The following is a 24,919-nucleotide window of genomic DNA, read 5'->3' as shown; positions in this document are numbered from 1 at the left end:
CTTTCTTGATTTCTCCTTCTGCATGTTCACTATTGGAGAAAAGAAATGCTACTGATTTTTGTGTGTTGATTTTGTATCCTGCTACTGTGCTGAAATCATTTATCAATTCCAACAGTTTTTTTGTAGAGGTTTTAGGCTGTTCGATATATAGGATCATGTCATCTGCAAACAGGGACAGTTTGACTTCATCTTTTCCAATCTGGATGCCCTTTATTTCCTTCTCTTCTCTGATTGCTCTGGCTAGTACTTCCAACACTATGTTGAATAGGAGTGGTGAGAGTGGGCATCCTTGTCTAGTGCCTGTTCTTAAAGGAAAAGCTTTCAGCTTTTCCCCATTCAGGATGATATTGGCAGTGGGTTTGGCATATATGGCTTTAATTATGTTGAGATACTTTCCCTCTATACCTAACTTATAGAGGGTCTTTGTCATGAATGAGTGCTGAACTTTATCAAATGCTTTTTCAGCATCTATAGAGATGATCATATGGTCCTGGTGTTTGAGTTTATTAATATGGTGTATCACATTTATTGATTTGCGTATGTTGAACCAACCTTGCATCCCTGGGATGAATCCCACTTGATCATGATGAATAATTTTTCGTATGTGTTGCTGTATTCTGTTTGTTAGTATTTTAGTGAGGATTTTTGCATCTATATTCATCAAGGATATGGGCCTGTAGTTTTCTTTTTTGGTTATATCTTTACCTGGTTTTGGTATCAGGATGATGTTTGCTTCATAGAATGAGTTTGGGAGATTTGCGTCCGTTTCAATCTTTTGGAATAGTTTGTAAAGAATCGGTGTCAATTCCTCTTTGAATGTTTGGTAAAATTCTGCTGTGAATCCATCTGGTCCTGGGCTTTTCTTTGTTGGGAGCCTTCTGATAACAGCTTCAATCTCCTTTATTGTTATTGGTCTGTTCAAATTTTCTACGTCTTCACGGTTCAGTTTTGGGAGCTTGTGTGTGTCCAGAAATTTATCCATTTCCTCCAGATTTTCAAATTTGTTGGCGTATAGTTGTTTATAGTAGTCTCGAATGATTCCTTGTATTTCAGATGAATCAGTTGTAATATCGCCTTTTTCATTTCTAATTTTTGTTATTTGAGTCTTCTCTCTTCTTTTTTTTGTTAGCCATGCTAATGGTTTGTCAATTTTATTTATCTTTTCAAAAAACCAACTTTTTGATTCGTTGATCTTTTGAATTGTTTTTTGGTTTTCAATTTCATTCAGTTCTGCTCTGATCTTAATGATTTCTTTCCGTCTGCTAACTTTAGGATTGGATTGTTCTTGTTTTTCTAGTTCTTTAAGGTGAAGTGTTAGGTTGTTCACTTGCCATCTTTCCATTCTTCTGAAGTGAGCATTTAATGCAATAAATTTTCCCCTCAATACTGCTTTTGCAGTATCCCACAGGTTTTGGTATGATGTATCATTGTTTTCATTAGTTTCAATAAACTTTTTGATTTCCTGCTTGATTTCTTCTTGGACCCATATGTCATTAAGTAGAATGCTGTTTAATTTCCATGTGTTTGCATAGTTTCCAGAGTTTTGTTTGTTATTAATTTCTAGTTTTAATCCATTGTGGTCTGAGAAGATACATGGGATAATTCCAATTTTTTTGAATTTATTGAGACTTGATTTGTGACCTAATATGTGATCTATCCTGGAGAATGATCCATGTGCTGATGAGAAGAATGAATATTCTGAGGTTGTTGGGTGGAATGTTCTGTAGATATCTGCCAATTCCAATTGGTCTAGAGTCTTGTTTAGATCTTGTGTTTCTCTACTGATTCTTTGCCTAGATGATCTGTCTAATATTGACAGTGGAGTGTTCAGGTCCCCTGCTATTATGGTATTAGTGTCTATTTCCTTCTTTAGGTCTAATAGAGTTTGTTTTATAAATCTGGCTGCTCCAGCATTGGGTGCGTACATATTTATGATTGTTATGTCTTCTTGATGGATCAGTCCTTTTATCATTAAGTAGTGTCCCTCATTGTCTCTTTTTATGGTTTTTAGTTTAAAGTCTATTTTGTCAGATATAAGAATAGCCACTCCTGCTCGTTTTTCTTTTCTGTTTGCATGGTAAATCTTTTTCCATCCTTTCACTCTTAGTCTGTGTGAATCTTTATGGGTGAGGTGGGTCTCTTGTAGGCAGCATATAGTTGGGTCCTGCTTTTTGATCCAGTCAGCCAGTCTGTGTCTTTTAATTGGGGAATTTAAGCCTTTAACATTAAGAGTTGTTATTGAAAGGTGTTGATTTATTCCTAGCATTTTATTGGTTGTTTGGTTGTCTTAGGTGTCTTTTGTTCCTTGCTTTCTGATTTACTGTTTGGTTTCTGTGTTTGTTGGTTCCTTAGGTTGTAGATAGTGTTTTTGTTAGCTTGTTTTCTCTTCATGAATGCCATTTTTATTGTACTAGCGGGTTTAGATTTTTCTTAGGTTTTTATGGCAGTGGTAGTTATTTTTCGGGAACCAAACCCAGTACTCCCTTGAGGATTTCTTGTAAGGGTGGTCTTGTGGTAGTGAACTCCCGCAGTTTTTGTTTGTCTGAGAAATATACTATTTGCCCCTCATTTCGGAAGGATAGCCTTGCAGGGTAGAGTATTCTTGGCTGGCAATCTTTGTCTTTTAGTATTTTGAAAATATCATCCCATTCCTTTCTAGCTTTTAGGGTTTGTGATGAGAAGTCTGATGTTATCCTGATTGGGGCTCCCTTATAGGTGATTTGACGCTTCTCTCTTGCAGCTTTTAAGATTCTCTCTTTGTCTCTGAGTTTTGCCAATTTGACTATGACATGTCTTGGAGAAGGCCTTTTTGGGTTGAATACGTTTGGAGATCGTTGAGCTTCCTGGATCTGAAGATTTGTGATTTTTCCTATACCTGGGAAGTTTTCTGCCACTATTTTGTTGAATATGTTTTCAATGGAATCTCCATTTTCCTCCCCTTCTGGAATACCCATGACTCGGATATTTGAGCGCTTGAGGTTGTCTGATATCTCTCTCAGATTTTCTTCCATGTCCTTGATTCTTTTTTCTTTCTTTTTGTCTGCTTGTGTTATTTCAAACAGCCCATCTTCAAGTTCAGAGGTTCTCTCTTCAACTTCGACAAGCCTGCTGGTTAAACTCTCCGTTGTGTTTTTTATTTCGCTGAATAATTTCTTCAGTTCAGCAAGTTCTGCTACATTTTTTTTCAGGACATTGATTTCCTTGTATATTTCCTCTTTCAGATCCTGTATACTTTTCCTCATTTCATCATGATGTCTAGCTGAGTTTTCTTGTATCTCATTCAGTTTCCTTAGAATTATCACTCGAAATTCCTTGTCAGTTATTTCAAGGGCTTCTTGTTCTATAGGATCTAGAGTATGAGATTTATTAACTTTTGGTGGTGTACTTTCTTGATTTTTTGTATTTCTGGTGTCTTTTTTTTGGTGTTTATTCATTGTGGCAGGGGGTTTCACAGTCCACCGGTTTGAGACTAATGACTAACTAGGATGTTGCTGTGGTTGCTAATTTGGTATGGCTCCCGCCGTGACTGCTCAGTTGGCCTCTAGTGTCTTGTGTGTGTGGTTGCCTCGGGTCTTGGGCTTCTCCGGGGATCCACCTTTCTGGTCAGCTTGTACTCTGCTGGGCTGCTGGATCACGTACCACAGGGTGTGTGATCTCTGTTGAGCTTTCACTTTCTGTACAGGACTTCTCCCCGTTCCGTGTGCTCTGGCCCAGGCTGTTAGATCGTGCAGTGGCGACCCCACCGGGTGTGTGGTTTCTGTCGAGTCTCCCCCCTCTGTGCACACTGTGCTAGGCTGGGGCGTGTCTTCTGCACCCCTCGTCTATCAGCTGGGCCTTCAAGACCCTGCTCAGCACCGCCTCGCCCAGGAAGTCTATCAGGTTTCTGCTAGGCACAGACAACCGGTCTCTCTGGGTGCCTTTGTAGCACTGTGTAGATCTTTCTTGGGTCTTGTTCACCTTTGTATCCCCCCGGTATAAACCGAGTCTAGTGCCTGCCTGCAGCCTGCTCTCCGGCAGGTTCAAGCGGACCTGGGAACTCTCCTACCACACTATTCCCAACCAGAAATTCGTTAGGCTTTTTTCCAAACTGGTGGTCGCAGAGATGGTATCTGCCTCCCAGTAACAGGAGGTTTACCAGGGCCGGAGTCCAGGGTGTGGTGGAGTGACAGTCGGCCCGCCCGTACTTTCTAGCCCTCCCAACACTGGTCGGGACGCCCCACACCCCCAGCCCTGCCAGAGAACCGCGGAGGGAGTGGGAGAGGAGGCCGGCCCGCAGGGTCCGGAAAGCCCCGCGCCAGGCCAAGCAAATGGGCTCAGTGATGGCCGAGCAGGGCGGAGCTGCCCGCACCTGGGAAAATGGAGGCAGCACCGGGGCAGTGAGTGGCCTGGTGGTGCAGGCGGGAGCCGCGTGGGCCAGGGATCACTCACAGTGCTGTGCCAGGTCGGGCGCTCGCTCTGTCTCTGGTTTGTTGCCTTCCGTGTTCTCGGCGCTGCCGCCTCGGGCTGTTCAGTCGCGGCGCGGCTCGGGCGCTCCCAGGAATCTTCTTTAATGCCGGCCTGAAACCTCGAATCCTGAATAGGGCAGCTGGCCGCCTTCAGTGCGGCCCCAGCCTCCGGGATCCTGGCTGCATCCACAGCAGCCCTGGCGCCGTGTTCCCTGTTTCAAGACTCACTTTTGCAGCTAAGAATCAGTTCTTTTCCTGCTCCACACTTCAAAGCTGTTGCCTGTAAATGAGGCAGCCTCTCCTGCCGGGGGCAAAGTGGCGTTGAGCCCCCACGACCGGCCAGCAGCAGCAGTCCTCCCTTAAGAGATGGCCAGAGGAAGGTCCACAAGTTTCCCGGCTGCCTGAGGCCCAGTGGCCACCTTTTCCACCTCAGCTACTCCGCGCCAGCCGCCGCAGCCGCCGCCATCTTGAAAAAACCCCTATGTGTAATTTTAAAAAGTTAGGCTATATCTGAAACTACAGGGCTTTGGAAGCTAGGCCCTGTGAAATACATTTGCTTTGTAAATGTTAGTACCTCCACAATTGTGAAAAGTAATCAAATAGCTTTTCCCATCTGTCTGTCTCCATTTAAAGGAGTTTCCTAAAAATTTCTCTCAATGACTTCCACTTATATCTCAATTTCCAAAACCTAATTACATGGTTACACCTAGTTATAAAGAAGGTTGGGAACTATAGTGTATTAAATGGTCAATCTGAATAATATAGGAGTCAATCTGAATAATATAGGAGTGTTATTAGTAAGGAGGAAATGAGAATGAATGTTGGATAGGGCCAGCATATCTTCTAATTTAAGAGCTGAGGTGAGTCAAGCATAGAGTGGAAATTAATCGCATGATCAAGCTGTCTCTGGGATTTAGGAAATGCAAATGGGATATCTAAGGAAGAAAAATTTAAATGTAGTCCATATTTCGGTTCAGAGTATTGATTTCAGTGGACTATTAGGGTTTTCTTCTCGATAATGATCTGTGCAAAGTTTTATGCTCTGTACATCCTGCAGGATTATTTATAATAGTGAATATTTGAAACAACTGAATTGAGTAGTTACATTTTGATGCATTCAAGTAAAAAAAAAAATACCATGTAGCCATTTAGTGTTAAGCATGTTACACGTATAATTGGGAAAACCACTTATAAATAAAAGTAGGACATACAATTGTACTTATAATATGATTGGAACTGTATATAGAACATAGATTGGATAGAAATTCACCCAAATAAAACTATAATTGTGATCTTTGAGGGGTTGGATTATGAGTGACTTTTTAATGTTTTAAGTATATTTTTTTGCATTTTTTTCTGAGTGTTTCTTTCAAAATCAGAAATAAATGAATTTCATTTTTAAATATTCTATGCAGAGATGTAGATATATGTTACTATATCTTGCATTTCTGGTTTTCTTCTTTAAGTTATAGATAACTTTGAGGAGCAATAATTAAGATGTGAGGGCCGGCCCCGTGGCTCACTCTGGAGAGTGCGGCACTGGGAGCACCGAGGCTGTGGGTTCAGATCCTATATAGGGATGGTGATGCGCTCACTGGCTGAGCGTGGTGCGGACCACACCATGCTGAGAGTTGTGATCCCCTTACCAGTCAGAAAAAAAAAAAAAAAGAAAAAAAATAATTAAGACGTGAACATAATCAGCTTAAGCCTATTAATAATAAAAAGATAAAATGTATAGTCCATTTGATAAGTAAGTGGCTTTTATGCAAATGCCAATTTATTTATCATTATGCCATTCTTAAAAAGAATGTTTATCCTAAATATTCTCCTACTGGAAAAGACAGTCCCCCTTGGGCCTATTGCATTCTTGTATGTTTTGCTGGATGTGTCAAGACTGACCACTCTTTAACCTAGGCTATTTCTCAGGGCTATTTATCTAGCTGGGGACGTCAGGAAATAAGGCACACTCTCCCCAGGATAAAGAACAGGCTTGCTTATTACCTGCTGTAAAAATGGTGGATTCCCCAAGCTCAGTGTGCCTCTTTCTGATTTCCATAAAAGCATCCTATAAACAAAGGCCCTGATGATCTCTTGTTTTTCTTTACCCCCTGGATGTCTATTTAGCCCTCTAAAAGAGGCTGTGAGTTATATTGATGAAAGAACTAACCAACTTCACGTCAGCTTCCTGGGTGTGTAGACAATGTCTTAGGCTCTGTGGTTTCTGAGACTAAAGAGAATTCATGAACCATTCCACACTCAAAATGTGGAGTGCTAGATCAGGGGTGGTATAACGAGGCTTACTGGTCAAGGGTGATTTACTTAGCCTGATCTTGTCCTTTTCGTTTTTCTTGGGAATTTGGTCTCTTTAAAAAAGAACATTTGGAAACCTAAATGCTTCAGAAGTTTTGACTCGTGTTGGCTAAAAACAGTAAGCTTCAGATTCCTACATTGAAGATTATGTAGCAAAAACCAATATAGAATGCCACGTCTAGAAAAATAAATGTCCAATGCTTTTGATTACCCCAAATCCTTTTTTTTAACTTATGTGTACACAAAGAGATGATTTTTTTTGAACTATGAAAATATTTTTGTAGGACAGTGTCTATTATTCTGCTTGAAATTATGTTTGTATCTTATTTCTTCTTCCTCTTTCTGCATTTTTGCTCTTGACTACTTTTCTTTTTCAGTCAAACCAGTGTTATTCCTAATTAGAAATTTAAATTACATCTGGTGCAGTTTGTATACACCAGAGAATATTTTTACGTAATACTTGTTGCCAGCCAAGATCTCTCATAACTTCAACATAACATTTTTTATGGAGTGCTTATTGATGAAACGTTATAAAAATTGTGCAAGGATGGACACAAAAGATGCGTTTTGAAACTAAGAAGAGACATTACAGGGAAGACATTTCTTGCATCTCTCTTTCTATTTGTTTTTTGTGGAGCAGGAAAACATGTTTCTTTTTGTCTTGTGCTATTCTTTCATATGTTCTCTCCTAGTATATTTCACTCACGTATGCTGTTGGAAAGTGAAAACAATCATACAAATTGAGATATTTCATTAAATTTCAATGAGGTAATTAAGGAAACTCATTTTCAAAGATATACATTTATTTCAGTAGCTTGAATGTTGCTTAATCAGATGACCAGAATACTAAATCTAAGAAGGCTGGGTTTGTCTAGATCAGCAGCTTTGAGAGAAAGATGTTGAAAGGGATAACACACAGGTTAAAACAACAAATGCCTTTGCTGTGAGTGGAAACTAATTGGCTGAAAACATTAATAAATTATTCTTGCTATTCATGTCAAGAAAAAGCTAAGAGAGAAAGGACAAATATTCATATGTACCAAGGTTTTACACTCTGCCACATGATATTTAAAAAAAAAAAAAAAGCATATCTGTAAACCTAAGCTCTTCTTTCTATAGCAAGTAAGAGGAATAGAAGCTAAATTACTTGGTAGTGCTTTCTTGTGGATGTTATAAAATATATTTTTAATTTGTAATTCTATTTTTTGGTGGCTGGCCACTATATAAAATATTTTAGTTGGCGTTTTTCAGCTAATAAAATATTGGTAAGAAGGTCACCAAAGAACTCTCTAACAAAATGTTTATTACTGGGACTACTGTCCAGGGTTATGCTAAAATGCTTTCAGTTAAATACCTCTAATTTGGGGGCTAGATAATTCTTTCTCTCTTTTTATGTCCCTGTTTTGTGTCTGGGTACCTGTCAGCTACACCCATTGGCCATAGATGGACCATAGCTCTATTCCTAAGACTAAAGATTCTAGTATCATGTTGTCAGATTTAAACTTAATCAGACTAGATACTGTATAATAAAATCTTATCTTTTACAAACTGATTGATTTTTCTTTCCCAAACCTTTTCTAAAATTTCCATAAGAGAGACCCACAAACTTAGAGAATTCTCCGTAAAGCTGCTTTTTTCCAAAGTCCTGGTGAAGAAATACTTTTGCTATTTCATATCCTATTCTTTAAGCCTGAACTTGCTATGCTTTTCCTCTGAAGTTTTCTACTTCTCTGGGATCTCTGTGAATTTCCTCTTCCTTGGATCTCTAACTACTTACATCATTCCACTTTAACACTTATTTGGATATTTTTATGATGTACCTGGTGGTTTTTTGAATTGTTCCTAACTAAAATATAAGTTTTGTTAAAATGATTGGTATTTTTTTGTTAAAGTGATTGGTCTGTAACAGGAGGTCAGTTAAGTAGGTTGCATCATTTGGGAGTCTATGAAGGGGCTGAAGATAAAGGACAGTCATATTTTATGTTTTCCACATTGAATTGAAAAGTTAGTTTCAGGGCCGGCCTGTGGCTCACTTGGGAGAGTGTGGTGCTGATAACACCAAGGCCACGGGTTCAGATCCCTATATAGGGATGGCCGGTTAGCTCACTTGGAAGAGCGTGGTGCTGACAACACCAAGCCAAGGGTTAAGATCCCCTTATCGGTCATCTTTAAAAAAAAAAAAAAAAGTTAGTTGCAGATAGTAAACTGCTCTAAGTCAAAAGTCCTGGGTTTCAGTCTTAGCATTGTTGCTTAATTAATGTAGTGATCTTTGGCACATGATTTAATCTGTGTCTTTATCAATGATTCATTGATCCCTAAGTTTCCCTATTCCCAAATGTTCTAAGACAGCTTGATTGATCTCCAGCAATGGTTCTCCAAATGTGGTACCTAGATCAAGAACATCAGCATCACCTGGGAAATTGTTTAAAATGCAAGTTATTGGACCCCACCCCAGAGCTACTGAATTAGAAACTCTACCCTTTAACAAGCCCACCAGATGATTCTGATACATGATAAAAATTGAAAACTACTGATCTGTAGTAAAGTCAAACCCCTGATATGGTAAGAAGCTCTATACCACAGTGTTAGCAGACATCAAAGATTGTGCAGCAATTTAATAGTTGGCATTTAAATCCAGTATCTGCAGTTTCAGCTTCAAGGCTCTATAGAATGGCTCACCATTGCGACACATTCAAGTTCCCAGGTAGTACCCACAGAATTGCAGCTCCCAAGCTCCTGTAAAAGCACTGGCAATTGAGGAGTGAAAAATCTTTCTTAGGATGAACAAAGAATATGCAACAAACAAGGGATTAATTTTCAGTGGCAGCCTCCTAATTTTGTATTCATAACGTTGTGTGCATGCAAGGCTGTGCGTGCAACGTCTGCTGATATACATTAGGTAATTGGGCATCCAGCAGCCCCATTTGCATGCAAAGGTTGTTGCACACTTCACATTTACAAGTCTAAAATTAAAGCCCAGTTTGAAGCTGGTTGAAGGCTCGCTGCTAGGAAAATAATGAGATAAGGAAGAAATGGTTTCTGTTAATCAGTGCTTTTTCCTTTACTGTCCAAATCTTTGCTAATTTGCCCTTTGAAATTGTACATTCTGGGTTGAAGAGAGACACTTCTAAGAGTATCTGGGGACTAAAAAAACCCCAAAACAAAACCTACAGTTATAAGCTGGTTGTGTTTATCCATAGCATTTCTCCTAAAGCTGTACCCACACATATGCTGCAGTCTGTTGCTGTGCTATATTTTTGCTTTATGAAGTATTCATTCTCTTGTGGGACCACATGCATCATCTCAGAGAAGATCCACCCCCAGCACAGACTCAAACTGTGACTGTGGCATCATTTTAATTCGGTCCACATTTATCAAGCCGCTACTTTGTGCCAGGTACTGTGCCAGGAATTTAGAATATACATCAATCAAGCACAGTTTCTGTTCTCAAAAGCTCACAATATTTTAACAGCTTCCTGGTATCTCAGTGTTGAATATTTTTGCTTATGTGAAGTCTTCCCTGATGCCCCTGTTTGAAGTGACCCCTTGCTTCTCTGAGCTCCTGATTATGCTCAGCCTGTGTCCCTAGGAGAATGAAGGACCCAGGGGACCCAGGCCTAGTCAAAGCCTAAAAGCACAAGACTGGCCAGTTGGCTACTCAGATGGGTCATCAAGAGAAGGTGGCTGCATTGCAAATGGTCTGTACTCCCAGTTCGTGGGAATGAAAAAAGCACCAGTGTTTCCTGTCCTCCCAATGGGGGACACGTTGAAGAGAATGCCCATCTAAAGCAATCTTAAAGGTATTTACCCACTAGCGCCACCTAGAGGAATAATGGAGCCCTACAAGGACAGTCAGCCCAGAACCAGTGGTGAAGCTGTCACTTGTCACTCTTCACTGACTGTTTTATATTTCCATATTTGGCTGTGTTCATTTATTTTACTTTGACAACTAGATCGTAAGGTCCTGAGAACAGACGGGTGTCTTACAAAGATTATCTTCCCCTGCACCTATTTGATGGTGATGATGATAAATACAGTATATTACAAGAAAGAATGTCTGGTGGTTTATATGCATTAGGAGTGTCTCGTGATAACAAGCATTTTTTCCTCTTCATTCTAGCACAGGAGCATATACCTTGATAGTACCAAATGAAAACCGGAGAAATCAGATACGGAGGAGTATGTATATTTTATTCACTTAACATTCAGAATGCTTCTCATTTTCTTTACAATTGGTTTGTTTTGGTCGGGAGTATTTTTATTTTCTGAATTACATAGACTCACCAGATCTCATTACAGTTTTTTCTTTTTTAACTTTAGCAGTTTTAATTATACCTTTAAAAATTATTATATTGTTAACACTTCTAAATTTGCTGCTCTTCATTAATAACAGAACTCATGCATGATTGTAAATCTCAGATTCCTGTTGGGTTTAAACAACTTCACATTTGTTGCCAATAGGCCAATCTAGTCCTTGAAAATTTGGGCTGATTATTTTTATGGCTCTATGAATAGTTTTGAAACAGGCAAGCTATACACCAAATAAATCATGAAATAATTTGTATCTTTCTTGATTTTCCCCATCCCTTCCCAGTGGAATTTTTCTTTGGCCTTTGCACTCCCGTAATTTTGTAACTGTCAGAATCTACCCTCAGCTGTTTTCATTTGTGTAGTTTAGTCTCCTTCTGTAGATTATAACCTCTTTGAAGGTAGGGACCACATCTTGTTTTTGTGCTGTTTGTACTTAGTGTGTGTATGACAGGTTTAATTGAAGCACAGTAACTCTAAATGCCAGCATTAGAGCATTTATAGCATTATCCTTTAGAGTTGTAAGGAGAACTAAAGTTCATTTAGTTCACAAAGAAGTTGTGAGGCTTGTTCAAATCAAGCTGTGGATCTAGTATTGGAATTATGTGCTCTTTTTTATTAGATGGTTGGTAGGAAATTTAATATTGTGATTGATAGACTTAAGGGCACAACAGGAAAGCAACTCTCCAAAGGCTCCCCACCAGACAGGTAGCCCCTTGGATGGTACAATGGGTCAATATATAATATGATAATTACAGCCATGCAGTCAGTGACTATAGAAACTGTTGGCAGTTGACCAGAACCCCAAATGTTCTGGCATCTTACAAGCTTTTTTTTTTTTTTTTTTTTTTTAAATCTTTTGTTTTTGGTGGCTGGCTGGTATGTCTTAAAAGCTTTTGGTTTAAATACTTAACAGGAACTTAAGTCTGAGTGGTTTAGATTTGGGGAAGTTTTTGATTTTTTTTTTTTTTTTTTTTTCCTGATTATAAAACACCATAAATGGACTTTTGGAACAGTCCTAATTGGGAGATCAGGGCATGCACTGTAGTAACAGCACTAAATTCTCTGGCACCCCCTGCTGTCATGCAGAGTAAATACTTGGGGAATGAGCCAGGCTCCCCAGGGAGAAGGCTCTGCCTAACTGTGGTTCCCAGTGCCAGAAACTACAGCAGGCGTGCCCACCCAGGGCACAGACTCCTCACTCCCCATAATTGCAGTAAGCTTGGGGGACATTTAAAATAAAGTGCAGATGGGCATCAGAATTCTCTGGGAATATATGTTGATCTGTATGGGAATACTTCTCATTGACATATGAATATTTTAGTTTTGCACAAGTTTTCTATAGGAAACCTTTAAAATTAACTTGATGTAGAGTTTTAATGCCAGATTGGGAGAAGAAACCATATTCCTTTGTTTTAGTAGGAGATCAGGTTTTTCAAATTTCAACCCTCTTTGCAGATTCTTGGAGAGAAAGTGCCACAGGGCAGGCCAGGTTGACCCCGAGGGGTTAGGGCTGGATGGTGTCTTCCTTTCCTGGATGTCTTGTCCATACATGGCTTGCTGCTGTTAATTGCCCTTGATGGTTGTTTTTTATGCTTTGAAGAGACCAGTTTGCTTTTCAAATTCTAATAATTGATGATTTGATATTTCTCACCTGGCTTAGTTGCTGAGCAAGAGCTGGTGAACTTGGAGAAGTGGAAGGAGCAGCAAAGAGCTAAACCAGTTCACCTGGTACCAAGGCAGCTAGGTAAGCAAGCAAACCAGTTGCCTGAGTGGGGCAGGGCGGGCCCCCCCCCATGGATCCCGTTGGCACCTTGCATGTGTCTGTCTTTGAATGCACATTATAGGTTGTATGGTTGTGCTGCTTGGGATGGAATGTATTTAAAGTTGAAACATTTAAGTGTGCAGGTATATTGTTGTGTCTGATTTTCTGCAAGTAGCAAATGTATGATGCCACCGTTACATGAGAATAAAGGGATGGCTTAATTGCCAAATAATTTAAAGCCTCTTAGATGATCAACTCTGGAGAAAGCTTACCTGGGCACCACATATGCCCTGTCACAGCAGCAGTCAAGATGAGAGTAAAAGCTATCACAAGCATATTAATCATGCCAGTTAAATGCTAGTGTGAAAAAAAGAGTCAATTCCAAAAGCAAGATGAGATTGAGCTGGGGACCCAGTGGTGGGTATAAAGAGAAACGTCACCTGTGATTTTATTCTACAGATAGAGACCTTTGGGCCTCTGGAGTGGGTGCTGCCAGGGTGATGAATTGTCTGGGTTGCCTTTGCCAGTGTCTGAAGCATTCCAAGGGGATGCCACCTAATGGGAATCATCCCGTCCTTTCTTCCCTTTTCTCTTCCAGCAGCAGCTAAGGGCTTAAGGACTGGACACACAGTTTCCACAGATTTAGTTAACACATATGAGGATACTTTCAAAAAGTTTGTGGAAAGAATAGAATTGGAAGATAATACAAATCTTTCTATGAACTTTTTTTTGGCAGCTGGTCATTGTGGGGATCCAAACCCTTGACCTTGGTGTTATTAACACAGTGCTCTAACCGACTGAGCTAACTGGCCAGCCCATCGTGAACTTTTTGAAGTACCCTCACGGATGTCTTAAGTCAGGGGCTACTATTGTTGTGATAGTTTTAGAGAAGTTCCCTTCCCTGCCAGGATATAGTTAAAAATAAGCTAAATTGGGAATCATTTAATGGATGAAAGTAATTGTATTGTCACCATCATCCCATTGTATTTCATGAAAAGGGTTAATTTCAAGCATCACTTCTATGCTGAATAAGTCAGACTTGAGTATAATAAGAAAATAGCACGATCCCTCCTAACTGGCCCCACCAACCAGCTGTGTGGAACTTCTGTCCCATGCTCTTTGTTTCTTTTACTTTATAACTAATTTTAAAATTTATTATTTTTCAATTTTACCTCTCAATATACATCATAGTTGATTTTCATGCCCCTTTACCGTTTCCTCTCCCCCCCCTTCTCCCCATCATATCTGTTCACTTGACTTAAATAGTTCAAGGAATTTTTGTGGTTATTCTGTCTTCTCCCCCGCCCCCCCCCGATTTGTGTGTTTATTTATTTATTTATTTTTAGCTCCCACAAATAAGTGAGAACATGTGGTATTTCTCTTTCCGTGCCTGACTTGTTTCACTTAATATAACTTTCTCTAAGTCCATCCACGTTGTTGCAAATGGCAGTATTTCATTCTTTTTTATAGCACAGTAGTATTCCATTCTGTAGATGTACCAAGGTTTCCTCATCCAGTCATCAGTTGATGGACATTTGGGCTGGCTGCAACTCTTGGCTATTGTGAATAGAGCTGCAATAAACATTGGAGTACAGGTATCCCTTTGACATGATGATTTCCATTCCTCTGGGTATATTCCTAACAGTGGAATTGCTGGGTCATATGGTAGATCTATCTGTAATTGTTTGGGGAACTTCCATACCATTTTCCATAAAGGCTACACCATTTTGCAGCCCCACCAACAGTGTATGAGAGTTCCTTTTTCTCTGCAACCTCTCCAGTACTTATCATTCTCAGTCTTTTGGATGTTAGCCAACCTAACTGGGGTGAGATAGTATCTCAAAGTGGTCTTGATTTGCATTTCCTGTATACTGAGTGAAGTTGAGCATTTTTTATGTGTCTGTTGGCCATTCGTATATCTTCCTTTGAGAAATGCCTATTCAGCTCCCTTGCCCTTTTTAATTGGGTTATTTGGTTTTTTGCTATAAAGTTGTTTGAGTTCCTTATATATTCTAGATATTAATCTATTGTCAAATGTATATTTTGCAACCACTCTGGTTGTCTTTTACTCTGTTAATTGTTCTTTTGCTGTGCAGAAGCTTTTTAGTTTGATATAATCCCATTTGTTTATTTTTCTTATAGTTGCCTATGCTTTCTGGATCCTATTCATGAAGTCTGTATCCACTCCTACTTCCTGGAGTGTTTCTCCTATGTTTTCTTAAAGGAGTTTTATTGTTTCAGCATGTATATTTAATTCTTTAATCCATTTTGAGTTGATTTTGGTATATGGTGAGAGGTATGGGTCTAGTTTCATTCTCCCACATATGACAATCCAATTTTCCCAGCACCACTCATTGAAAAGTCAGTCTCTTCCCCAGTATGTAGATTTGCTGCCTTTGTCAAAGATCAGATGGCTGTAGGCATATGGATTGATTTCTGGGTTCTCTATTCTATTCCATTGATCCACGTGTCTATTTTTATGCCAGTACCATGCTGTTTTGGTTATTATAGCTTTGTAATATAGTTTAAAGTCAGGTAGTGTTATGCCTCCAGCTTTATTTTTTTTGCTCAGGATTGCTCGGTTATGTGTGGTCTTTTGTTGTTCCATATAAATGTCTGGATAGATAGCTTTTTCCATCTCAGAGAAAAATGTCATTGGAATTTTGATGGGGATTGCATTGAATCTGTAGATCACTTTGGGTAATATGGACATTTTCACAATGTTAATTCTTCCAATCCAAGAGCAAGGGATATCTTTCCATCTTCTTGTGTCCTCTTTAATTTCTCTCAACAATGGTTTGTAGTTCTCCTTGTAGAGATTTTTCACATCCTTGGTCAGTTTTATTCCCAAGTATTTTATTTTTTTGGTGGCTGTTGTAAATGGGCTAGCTTTCTTGATTTCTTTTTCTGTTGTTCACTGTTGGAGTATAGAAATGCTACTGATTTTTTGTGTGTTGATTTTATATCCTGCAACTTTGCTGAAATAATTTATCCACTCTAGTTTTTTTTTTTATAGAGGCTTTAGGCTGTTCAATATATAGGATCATATCATCTGCAAAAAGGGACAGCTTGACTTCATCCTTTCCAATCTGTATGCCCTTTATCACCTTCTCTTCTCCAATTGCTTTGGCTAGTACTTCCAACACCATTTTGAATAGGAATGGTGAGAGTGGGCATCCTTGTCTAGTTCTTGTTTTTAAGGGAAAAGCTGAAAGCTTTTCCCCATTCAGGATGATATTAGCAGTGGGCTTATCATATATGGTTTTAATTATATTGAGATACTTTCCATCTATGCCTAACTTGTACAGAGTCTTTATCATGAAAGAATGTTGAATTTTGTCAAATGCTTTTTCAGCATCTATAGAGATGATCATATGGTTTTTGTATTTGATTTTATTGATGTGGTGTATCACATTTGTTGATTTGCATATGTTGAACCAACCATGCATCCCTGGGATAAATCCCACTTGACCATGGTGTATAATTTTGTGTATGTGTTGCTGTATTCTGTTGGCTAGTATTTTATTGAGGATTTTTGCATCTATATTCATCAAGGATATTGGCCTGTAGTTTTCTGGTTTTGGTATCAGGGTGATGTTTGCCTCATAGAATGAGTTTGGGAGAATGGCCTCTGTTTCAATCTTTTGGAACAGTTTGTAGAGAATTGGTATCAGTTCCTCTTTGAAGGTTTGGTAGAACTCTGCAGTGAACCTGTCCAGTCCTGGGATTTTCTTTGTTGTGAGCCTTCTGATAACAGCTTCAATCTCTTTTATTGTTCTTGATCTGTTCAGATTTTCTATATCTTCTTGCCTCAGTTTTGATAGTTTGTATGTGTCCAGAAATTTATCCATTTCCTGCAGAATTTCAAATTTGTTGGCATATAGTTGTTTATAGTAGTCTCTAATGCTTCCTTGTATTTCTTTTTTTTTTTTCAAAAGCTCCCTCCCTTCTCCCTCCCCCGCTCCCCCCCAACAATGTCCTTTCTGTTTGCTTGTCATATCAACTTCAAGTAATTGTGGTTGTTATATCTTCTCCTCCCCCGTTTTTTTTTTTTTTTTTTTTTTGTGTGTGTGTGTGTGTGTGTGAATTTATATATTAATTTTTAGCTCTCACCAATAAGTGAGAACATGTGGTATTTCTCTTTCTGTGCCTGACTTGTTTCACTTAATATAATTCTCTCGAGGTCCATCCATGTTGTTGCAAATGGCAGTATTTCATTCGTTTTTACGGCTGAGTATTATTCCATTGTGTAGATGTACCACATTTTCCGTATCCACTCATCTGATGATGGACATTTGGGCTGGTTCCAACTCTTGGCTATTGTAAAGAGTGCAGCGATGAACATTGGGGAACAGGTATAACTTCAACTTGATGATTTCCATTCCTCTGGGTATATTCCCAACAGTGGGATAGCTGGGTCGTATGGTAGGTCTATCTGCAATTGTTTGAGGAACCTCCATACCATTTTCCATAGAGGCTGCACCATTTTGCAGTCCCACCAACAATGTATGAGAGTTCCATTTTCTCCACTACCTTGCCAGCATTTATCGTTTGATTCCTTGTATTTGTGAGGTGTCAGTTGTATTATCACCTTTTTCATTTCTAATTTTTGTTATTTAGGTCTTCTCCTTAGTTAATCATGCTAAAGGTTTGTTGATTTTATTTATCTTTTCAAAAAACCAAGTTTTTGTTTCATTGATCTTTTGGATTGTTTTTCAGTTTTCTATTTCATTTAATTTTGTTCTGATCTTAATTATTTCTTTCCGTCTACTAACTTTAGGTTTAGATTGTTCTTGTTTTTCTAGATATTTAAGGTGAAGTGTTAGGTTATTTATTTTCCATCTTTCCATTCTTCTGAAGTAAGCATTTAATGCAATAACTTTCCCCCTTAATACTGCTTTTGCGGTATTCCACATGTTTTAAGTGTCAATAAATTTTTTGATTTCCTGTTTAATTTCTTCTTAGATCCACAAGTCATTAAGTAGAAAGCTGTTTAATTTCCATGTGTTCGTATAGTTTCCAGAGTTTCATTTAGTATTGATTTCTAATTTTAATCCATTGTGATCTGAAAAAATACACAGAATAATTCCAGTTTTTTTGAAATTGTTGAGACTTGATTTGTGACCTAACATGTGGTCTATCTGGAGAATGTTCCATGTGTTGATGAGAAGAATGAATATTCTGAGGTTGTTGGATGGAATGTTCTTTAGATATCTGCCAAGTCCAATTGGTCTAAAGTATTGTTTAGATCTTGTGTTTCTCTACTGATTTTTTGCCTAAATGATCTGGCCAATAATGATGGTGGGGTGTTCAGGTCCCCTGCTATTATGGTGTGAGTGTCCATCTCTTTCTTTAGATCTAATAGTATTTGCTGTGTAAATCTGGCTGCTCTGACATTGGGTATGTATATATTTATGATTGTTATGTCTTCTTGATGGATAGATCCTTTATCATTAAATAGTGGTGTTCTTTATCTCTTTTTATGGTTTTTGCTTTAAAGTCTATTTTATCTGATATAAGAATAGCTTATATCAGCTATATAAGCTATTAAATAGCTACTCCAGCTCATTTTCATTTCTATTTGCATGATATATCTTTTTCCATCCTTTCACTTAGTCTATGTGTGTCTCTTGAATGCAGCATATTGTTGAGTCCATCTTTTTAATACAGTCAGTCAGTCTGTGTCTTTTGAGTGGAGAATCTAATCCCTTTACATTTAGAGTTATTATCAAAAGGTGTTGATTTACTCCTAGCATTTTACTGATTTTTGTTTATATGTCTTAAGTACCTCTTGTTCCTTTCTTTCTAATTTTCTGTTTGTCTTCTGTATTTGTTGGTTTCTCAGGGTGATAGATAAACTATATTTTTTCTCTTTTGTTGGCATTCTTGTTTTGCTGGTAGGTATTGTTCTTTCTTGAGGATTCATGGCAGTGATGGTTGTTTTTGTGGTATCAAATCCAGTACTTCCTTGAGAATTTCTTGTAGGGCTGGTCCTGTGGTAGTGAACTTCCACAGTTTTTGTTTGTCTGAGAAATATACTATTTGTCCTTCATTTTGGAAGGAGAGCCATGCTGGGTAAAATATTCTTGGCTGGCAGTTTTTGTCCTTTAGTGTTTTGAATATATCATCCCATTCTTTTCCGGCATTTAGGGTTTCTGATGAAAAGTCTGATGTTATTCTGTTTGGGGCTCCCTTATAGGTGACTTGCTGCTTCTCTCTTACAGCTTTTAAATTATCTCTTTGTCTTTGGGTTTTGCCAGTTTGATTATCACATGTCTTGGAGAGGATCTTTTTGGGTCAAATGTGTTTGGGAATCTTTGGGCTTCCTGAATCTGGAGATCTGTGACTTTCCCTATACCTGGAAATTTTTCTGCTATTGTTTCATTGAGTATGTTTTCAATGCCATTTCCCTTTTCCTCCCCTTCTGGAATACCCATGATTCGGATATTTGAGCACTTAAGGTTGTCTGTAGTCTTTCTTAGATTTTCTTCAGTTTTTTTGATTCTTTTTTCGTTTTTCTGTTCTGCCTGTGTTAATTCAAACAGCCTCTCTTCAAGGTCAGAAATTCTCTCTTCTGCTTTTTCAAGTCTGCTGGTTAAACTCTGTTGTGTTTTTTATTTTATTGAATGAATCCTTCAGCTCCACAAGCTCAGCTACATTCTTTTTCAAGGCATTGATTTCTTTGTACATTTCTTCTTTCAGATCCATTATTTTTTTCTCATTTCATTGTGTTGTCTGAGTTTTCTTGTATCTCATTTAGTTTCCTTAGAATTGTTACTTTAAATTCCATGTATGTCATTTCAAAGACTTCCTATTCTATAGGATCTAGTGCTTGAGAGTTATCGTTTTCCTTTGGTGGTGATGTACTTTCTTGTTTTTTCATATTTCTGGTATCTTTCCTTTGGAGTTTTGTCATTGTGGCTGGGGGTATCACAGTCTACTCATTTCACCCTGATGTCTGACTTGGATCCTGAAGGGACTGCTGCTTCTGGTCAGCAGGAACTAGCCTGGGCTGGGGTTCCCACTGTGCCTGCCTGTTCTAGGAGAGCTGGCTTGGGATGTGGGGGCCCTGAGGGTCTTAAGTCTCTCCTGGGGGGGGCGGGGATTGGCCTGGGCCAGAGGTCCCGCCCCACCTGCCTTCTTTGGCCTGGATGCCTTGGGGTGAGGGGGCCCCAAGGCTCCTAAGTCTCTCCCAGGGGTGGGGACCGGCCTGGGCCAGAAGTCCCACCCTGCCTGCCTTCTCCAGCACAGCTGGCTCGGGGTGTGGAGGCCCCAAGCTTCTCAAGTCTCTCCTGGCAGCAGGGACCAGCCTAGGCTGGAAGTCCCGCTCCACCTGCCTTCTCCGGCATGGCTGGCTCAGGGTGTGGGGGCCCTTGAGCCTCTTAAGTCACTCCTGGTGGTGGGGACCGGCCTGGGCCGGAAGTCTTGCCCCGCCTGCCTTCTCTGGCCTGGCAGGCTCGGGGCCTGTGGGCCCAGAAGCTCTAAAGTCTCTCTAGGCAGTGGGGAGCAGCCTGAACTGGGGTTCTGTGGCGTGCAGTTCCTGCCTGTTCCAGGGCAGATCTTGGGCCTTCTGTCGTTGCTCCTTAATAGTTGAAAATTGGTTGTTCTGTGGGAGAGAGCAACACCAGGAACCAACTACTCTGCCATCTTGACCAGAACTTCTCCCATGCTCTTTGGATGAAGTGAGAAATTATTATTTGAAAAAGACCAAAAAAAGATCTAAAGCTATCCAGCTAATTCTAGGCATAAGAGAGTCCCACTTCAGTAGTTAACATTCAGTCCTAGATACTTGTCAGTAACTAACAGCCTAAGCCTGTTTCAGGTAAGAAGCTAGTCAGTGAAATAGGGCATGGCTGGGTTTCTCTATTGATGACTGCTCTGTTCCCAGATTCTGACCTCTCCAGGATCAAAGGGGGAAAGGGAGAGAAGAGAGGTAAGGGGTCTGCAGTGTGCTGATCCTGGTTTCTTCGAGTCTATGTGGATGCTGACTGCTCATTATCCCTCCTAGGATTCTTTGAGTTCTTCAGCATCCCTCCCTCCCTGCCACCCATCTCTCACCTGGATTTCCTTGATAGAGATGATATCTCTCTTGTTTGCAGTACTTGGCATCACTGTTGACTCTTAGTAGAGTCTCTGTAGAGCTCCGTTTTTCTTTAGATGGCCCTCATAGGTGAGTCCCTTTAAGATGGCACTAGACTGGCATTCTCTTTCATGAAATCCACATTGGAAGTAGATGAAACAATTGTGCATCCTTTCCATTCACAAACTTGGTATACATGCCATTTGCAATGCAGCCACCTCTTTTTGAGGACCTTCCTGAGTAGCCAGCTGACAACAGCCTTGTGCCTTTAGGCTCTGATTTTTCTAGGCATGGGTCCACTAGGACCCTCATTCTCTTAGGGATACAGGTTGAGGTCTGCAAGTGATATTCATTAAACCTTTCTTTTTCATCTTGATGTGAAGATTCCTCCTTCCCCAAACACAAACACAGAGGAGATAGAATTCAGAAAGACATCCTCAAATTTCTACCTCTCTTTGACCTTTTTGAAGCTCTTTATAGGCTGAAGGTCATTGCTAGTGAAGATTCCCCCAAACTGGTTTTCAGTTACCTTTTTGCAGATCCTGCTTTGGGGCCTAGGCACCTCACTTTGAAATTTGGAGCAGGTGTAACCTATTGTCCTTAGCAGAAGATGAGCAGGATTCGCATTTCAACTTTCTATGATATGAAGTATCTAGGAATGGTTGGGTATGTGAGGGGTTTCAGGGTAGGAAAAATTCTAGAATTATTAAACTTTGAGATGAGTTTTGAACAAAATCTACAAATGTTTAGACACCTGGCTTCCTTCATTTCTTCTAATTCTCAACTCCTCCCCTATTTCCTACCCCTTAAAATATTGGAATGGTTGTAGGATATACTAAAAGTGGCTGTAACATTAGATAAAATCCTCAGTATTCCTCACAGTTTCTTTTCCATCCCTCTGTCCTCCACAACAGTGACTGAAGAGCCAAAAACAAACAGGTCTTATATATCTTTTGGAACTCAGAAGAAAAGTCCCTGTGGTATCTTTATCGGTTCAATTATAAAAACTACAGTGAACACAAATTGTTTTAATGCATCTTCTGTGAGTGCATCTTTCAGAGAACTGACACTTTTAGTGACCAAAGCACTAGAAAATTATTTCAAAGGAACCTTTATAATACACACACCAAGCTTGCATAGACACTAAGAAATCCCTAAACAGCAATTCTTAGATGATTGTCAAGCTGCAAGGATTTCTGACCCCAAATTATTTTGCATTTAAGAGAGAGCAAGGAAATAATCTGAAATCCATATTTTTCTCTTGAGTACCTAAAGACAGAACAATAAACAGTATATGGATTGATAATCAGTCACTAACTAGAATATTTCCATTGCACTTTTAAAAACCAGGTTATAAAGACTACTTACATGTCTAGTGTCAAGACCCCTGAGGGTTTCCTGAGCTTTGATACTTCAACATAGCTCAGTAAAGTTCAAAGAAAAGCAATTGAAGCATCACTGGCCATCATCTTTATTCAGTTAAGGAATAGTCATATTCAAGCAGGAGGCACGTTCTAGAATTTCCAAGACTTTTTTACTATTTCTCACTGTTTAGCATGGCCCTTCAAGTATGATTTCAATCTAAGTGAAAACTTTAATACTTATATGATTGAGAAACCTTAGTGAGATTGTCCCTTTCTTTCAGGAATAGAGCCTCATCTTTCTGTCCAGCTGTTTCTCTTTCAAGCAATTACCATTCTTTAAGTTCTTATTAAGAAAACTGGTGATGTTCATATTTCCAGGGATGTAAAAATGTTAAACTCATGTTGTGGACTTATCACATATTAATTAGTCCTTGGTGGTTGACATTTCAGCTTAATATTTATGTTTCACTTTCATGGCTTTTTTTCCCTCCTTAGGTGGAAACCAGTCAGAGACTGAAGTCAGGCAGAAACAACAGCTCCAACTGATGCAGTCTAAATACCAGCAAAAGGTCAGAATCCATCTCTTTTAGTTTAATTTTGGCAAGGAACTTGATTACCAACATTTTCAAGTAACCATGAAATATCACAGTAACTTTACCAAAAGCATAAACCTACAAACTAATTGCAAAAAGACAACTCTCAAAGTAAAGCAGGAAATGAGAAGTGGAGAGATAAATACCTGGAATTCCTATCCAAGCCACACATCAGTCTGCACCACCCTTGATTAAGGGATTTTTTTTTTTCTAGTTTAACTGCATTTTAACTATAGTTTAAATCTACTATGGTTTTGAATGCTTTGGTTCCAAGAATGTGGATTTGCTTACCCCACGCCAGTTGTAGAAGTTGTACAAAAAGATTTAGGTTACCTAGTGATGTTTGCAGTGAACACTGAGTTTTTGAATCAGGAAAAATGATCTGCCAACACACACACACGCGCGCGCGCGCGCGCACGCGCGCGCGACAAATAAACATTGAGAAAGAGATCGACCAAGAAAGAAATAGAGAGAAATTTCATGGGCAGGAGACACAACCTGGCCATTCTCTGCTATCTAAGTGGCTTGAAGTAATAACCTGTAATCACGGTGAGGTATAGCACAAGCAATACTGTAATTTACCTTTCATCATAATTTTGTGTTCCAGAGGTTCAGACTGAAAAATGGTAACTGTTTTTTGTCCTCTGCATTCTCAATACAACTTAGCTAAAAAGAGAAGAATCTGTAAGAATCAAGAAGGAAGCTGAAGAAGCTGAACTTCAAAAAATGAAAGCCATTCAGAGAGAGAAGGTAAGAGAGTGGAGATGATGGCTCGCCAGCATTTACCGAGAACTTCCCGGGTGCCAAGTGTCTTCTAGACACTGTCCATCTATTAACTCATTTAATCCTCACGGTAACTCTATGAAGTATGTATTATCTTTATTACTCAATTTGGCAAATGAGGAAACTGACATAGAGAGGGTGGATTACTCGCCCAAAGGCCCACAGCCAGTAATTAGAAGAACTGATTTATATCCAGACAGTCTAGCTCCAGAGCTAGGTTCTTAGTCATCACACAGTCTCACCTTTGAGGTGGGTGATCAAAACAGTAACTGTGTATTTGGCCAGAAGACAAAACAGCTGGTAACAGCAGCAAACACTGCCATACTTATTTCCACACATGCCTCTCTTACTGATAAAAGAAAAAACCTGAGTTTGCATTACACTATTAGGGATATGATCTATTCTAAACCTCACAGTGGTGTTTTAGTTTTGATACTCTTTCTGGGGCTTGGGGGAAAAAGTCTCTTAAATGCTTATCTGCTAAGGCATGAGGAAGAGTGTAGAGTTGTTCTATCCCTGCCTCCTTTCTCTTACTCCCATTCTCCACAGAGTCCTAAGCTGTAGCAGGTTTTAAGTGTGGGAGGTTTGTGGGCAGGGGGTGGACTCACAATATAGACCACAGTGTATAACACCTGCTGCAGGTATAAGCCAAAAAAATAGAATTCCTCTTCCTGCTCTCTGTATTTTTCTCCCTCCCTTCCTTCCTTTTTCCTTTTAAAGATTAAGTATTGGCCAAAATTTAAACCTGGTTATCAAACAATAGATATCTTTACTAGTTATAGTTAATAAAGCCAAAAGCTTATGGATTATAAAATGCATGAAGGAATATGAGCTCCTAAGGAGCTCTTTTCTAGGCTAGGAGCAGGCTAGTCTTTCTTGGAAGGTTTTTGTTGTGCTGTGTGACCTTGATCAGGCCCCAGCCTTCTCTGAACTATTTCTGCAAAATGAGTGTGTAGGCACCACCTCTTTGTCTCCCAAGTCCAAAAGCATCCTGTTGCTATAGAGATGTGGGCTCTGGGGGTGGAGATAAGACTGGGCTTGCACTAAGGGACAATGAGTAATAAAATGTTGGAAGTATAAAAAGAGTATAGGAACGTTGTTTACAAAATTTGATTCTGCAATCCATTTCCAATTGATCAGCTATTACATCATCATTGTAAAGATTTTTATTGCAATCACTTTTCAAATTTACCTGCCTTTTTTTCTTTTTGCACTTCTCTATTCCCCACTCTTTTCTTCATTCGTTTCTTTCTATTTTCCTCCCATTTTCT

General features: G+C 39.3%; 1 protein-coding gene across 1 annotated transcript in view; it reads left to right on the top strand.

Annotated features, from left to right (window-relative positions):
• The window catches only part of EPSTI1 (epithelial stromal interaction 1), a 128,139-nt gene that overhangs the window by 17,020 nt on the left and 86,200 nt on the right, over positions 1–24,919 (top strand). The window contains exons 2-5 of the mRNA XM_063101534.1: positions 10,876–10,934; positions 12,727–12,810; positions 22,768–22,841; positions 23,532–23,615. Of these exons, the coding sequence (XP_062957604.1) occupies positions 10,876–10,934; positions 12,727–12,810; positions 22,768–22,841; positions 23,532–23,615 (301 nt within the window). The remainder of the gene's footprint in view (positions 1–10,875; positions 10,935–12,726; positions 12,811–22,767; positions 22,842–23,531; positions 23,616–24,919) is intronic.

The sequence above is a fragment of the Cynocephalus volans genome, chromosome 7 (assembly GCF_027409185.1).
Source record: "Cynocephalus volans isolate mCynVol1 chromosome 7, mCynVol1.pri, whole genome shotgun sequence".
Classification (NCBI taxonomy): Eukaryota; Metazoa; Chordata; class Mammalia; order Dermoptera; family Cynocephalidae; genus Cynocephalus; species Cynocephalus volans.
This window is presented reverse-complemented; position numbering and strand designations above follow the sequence as displayed.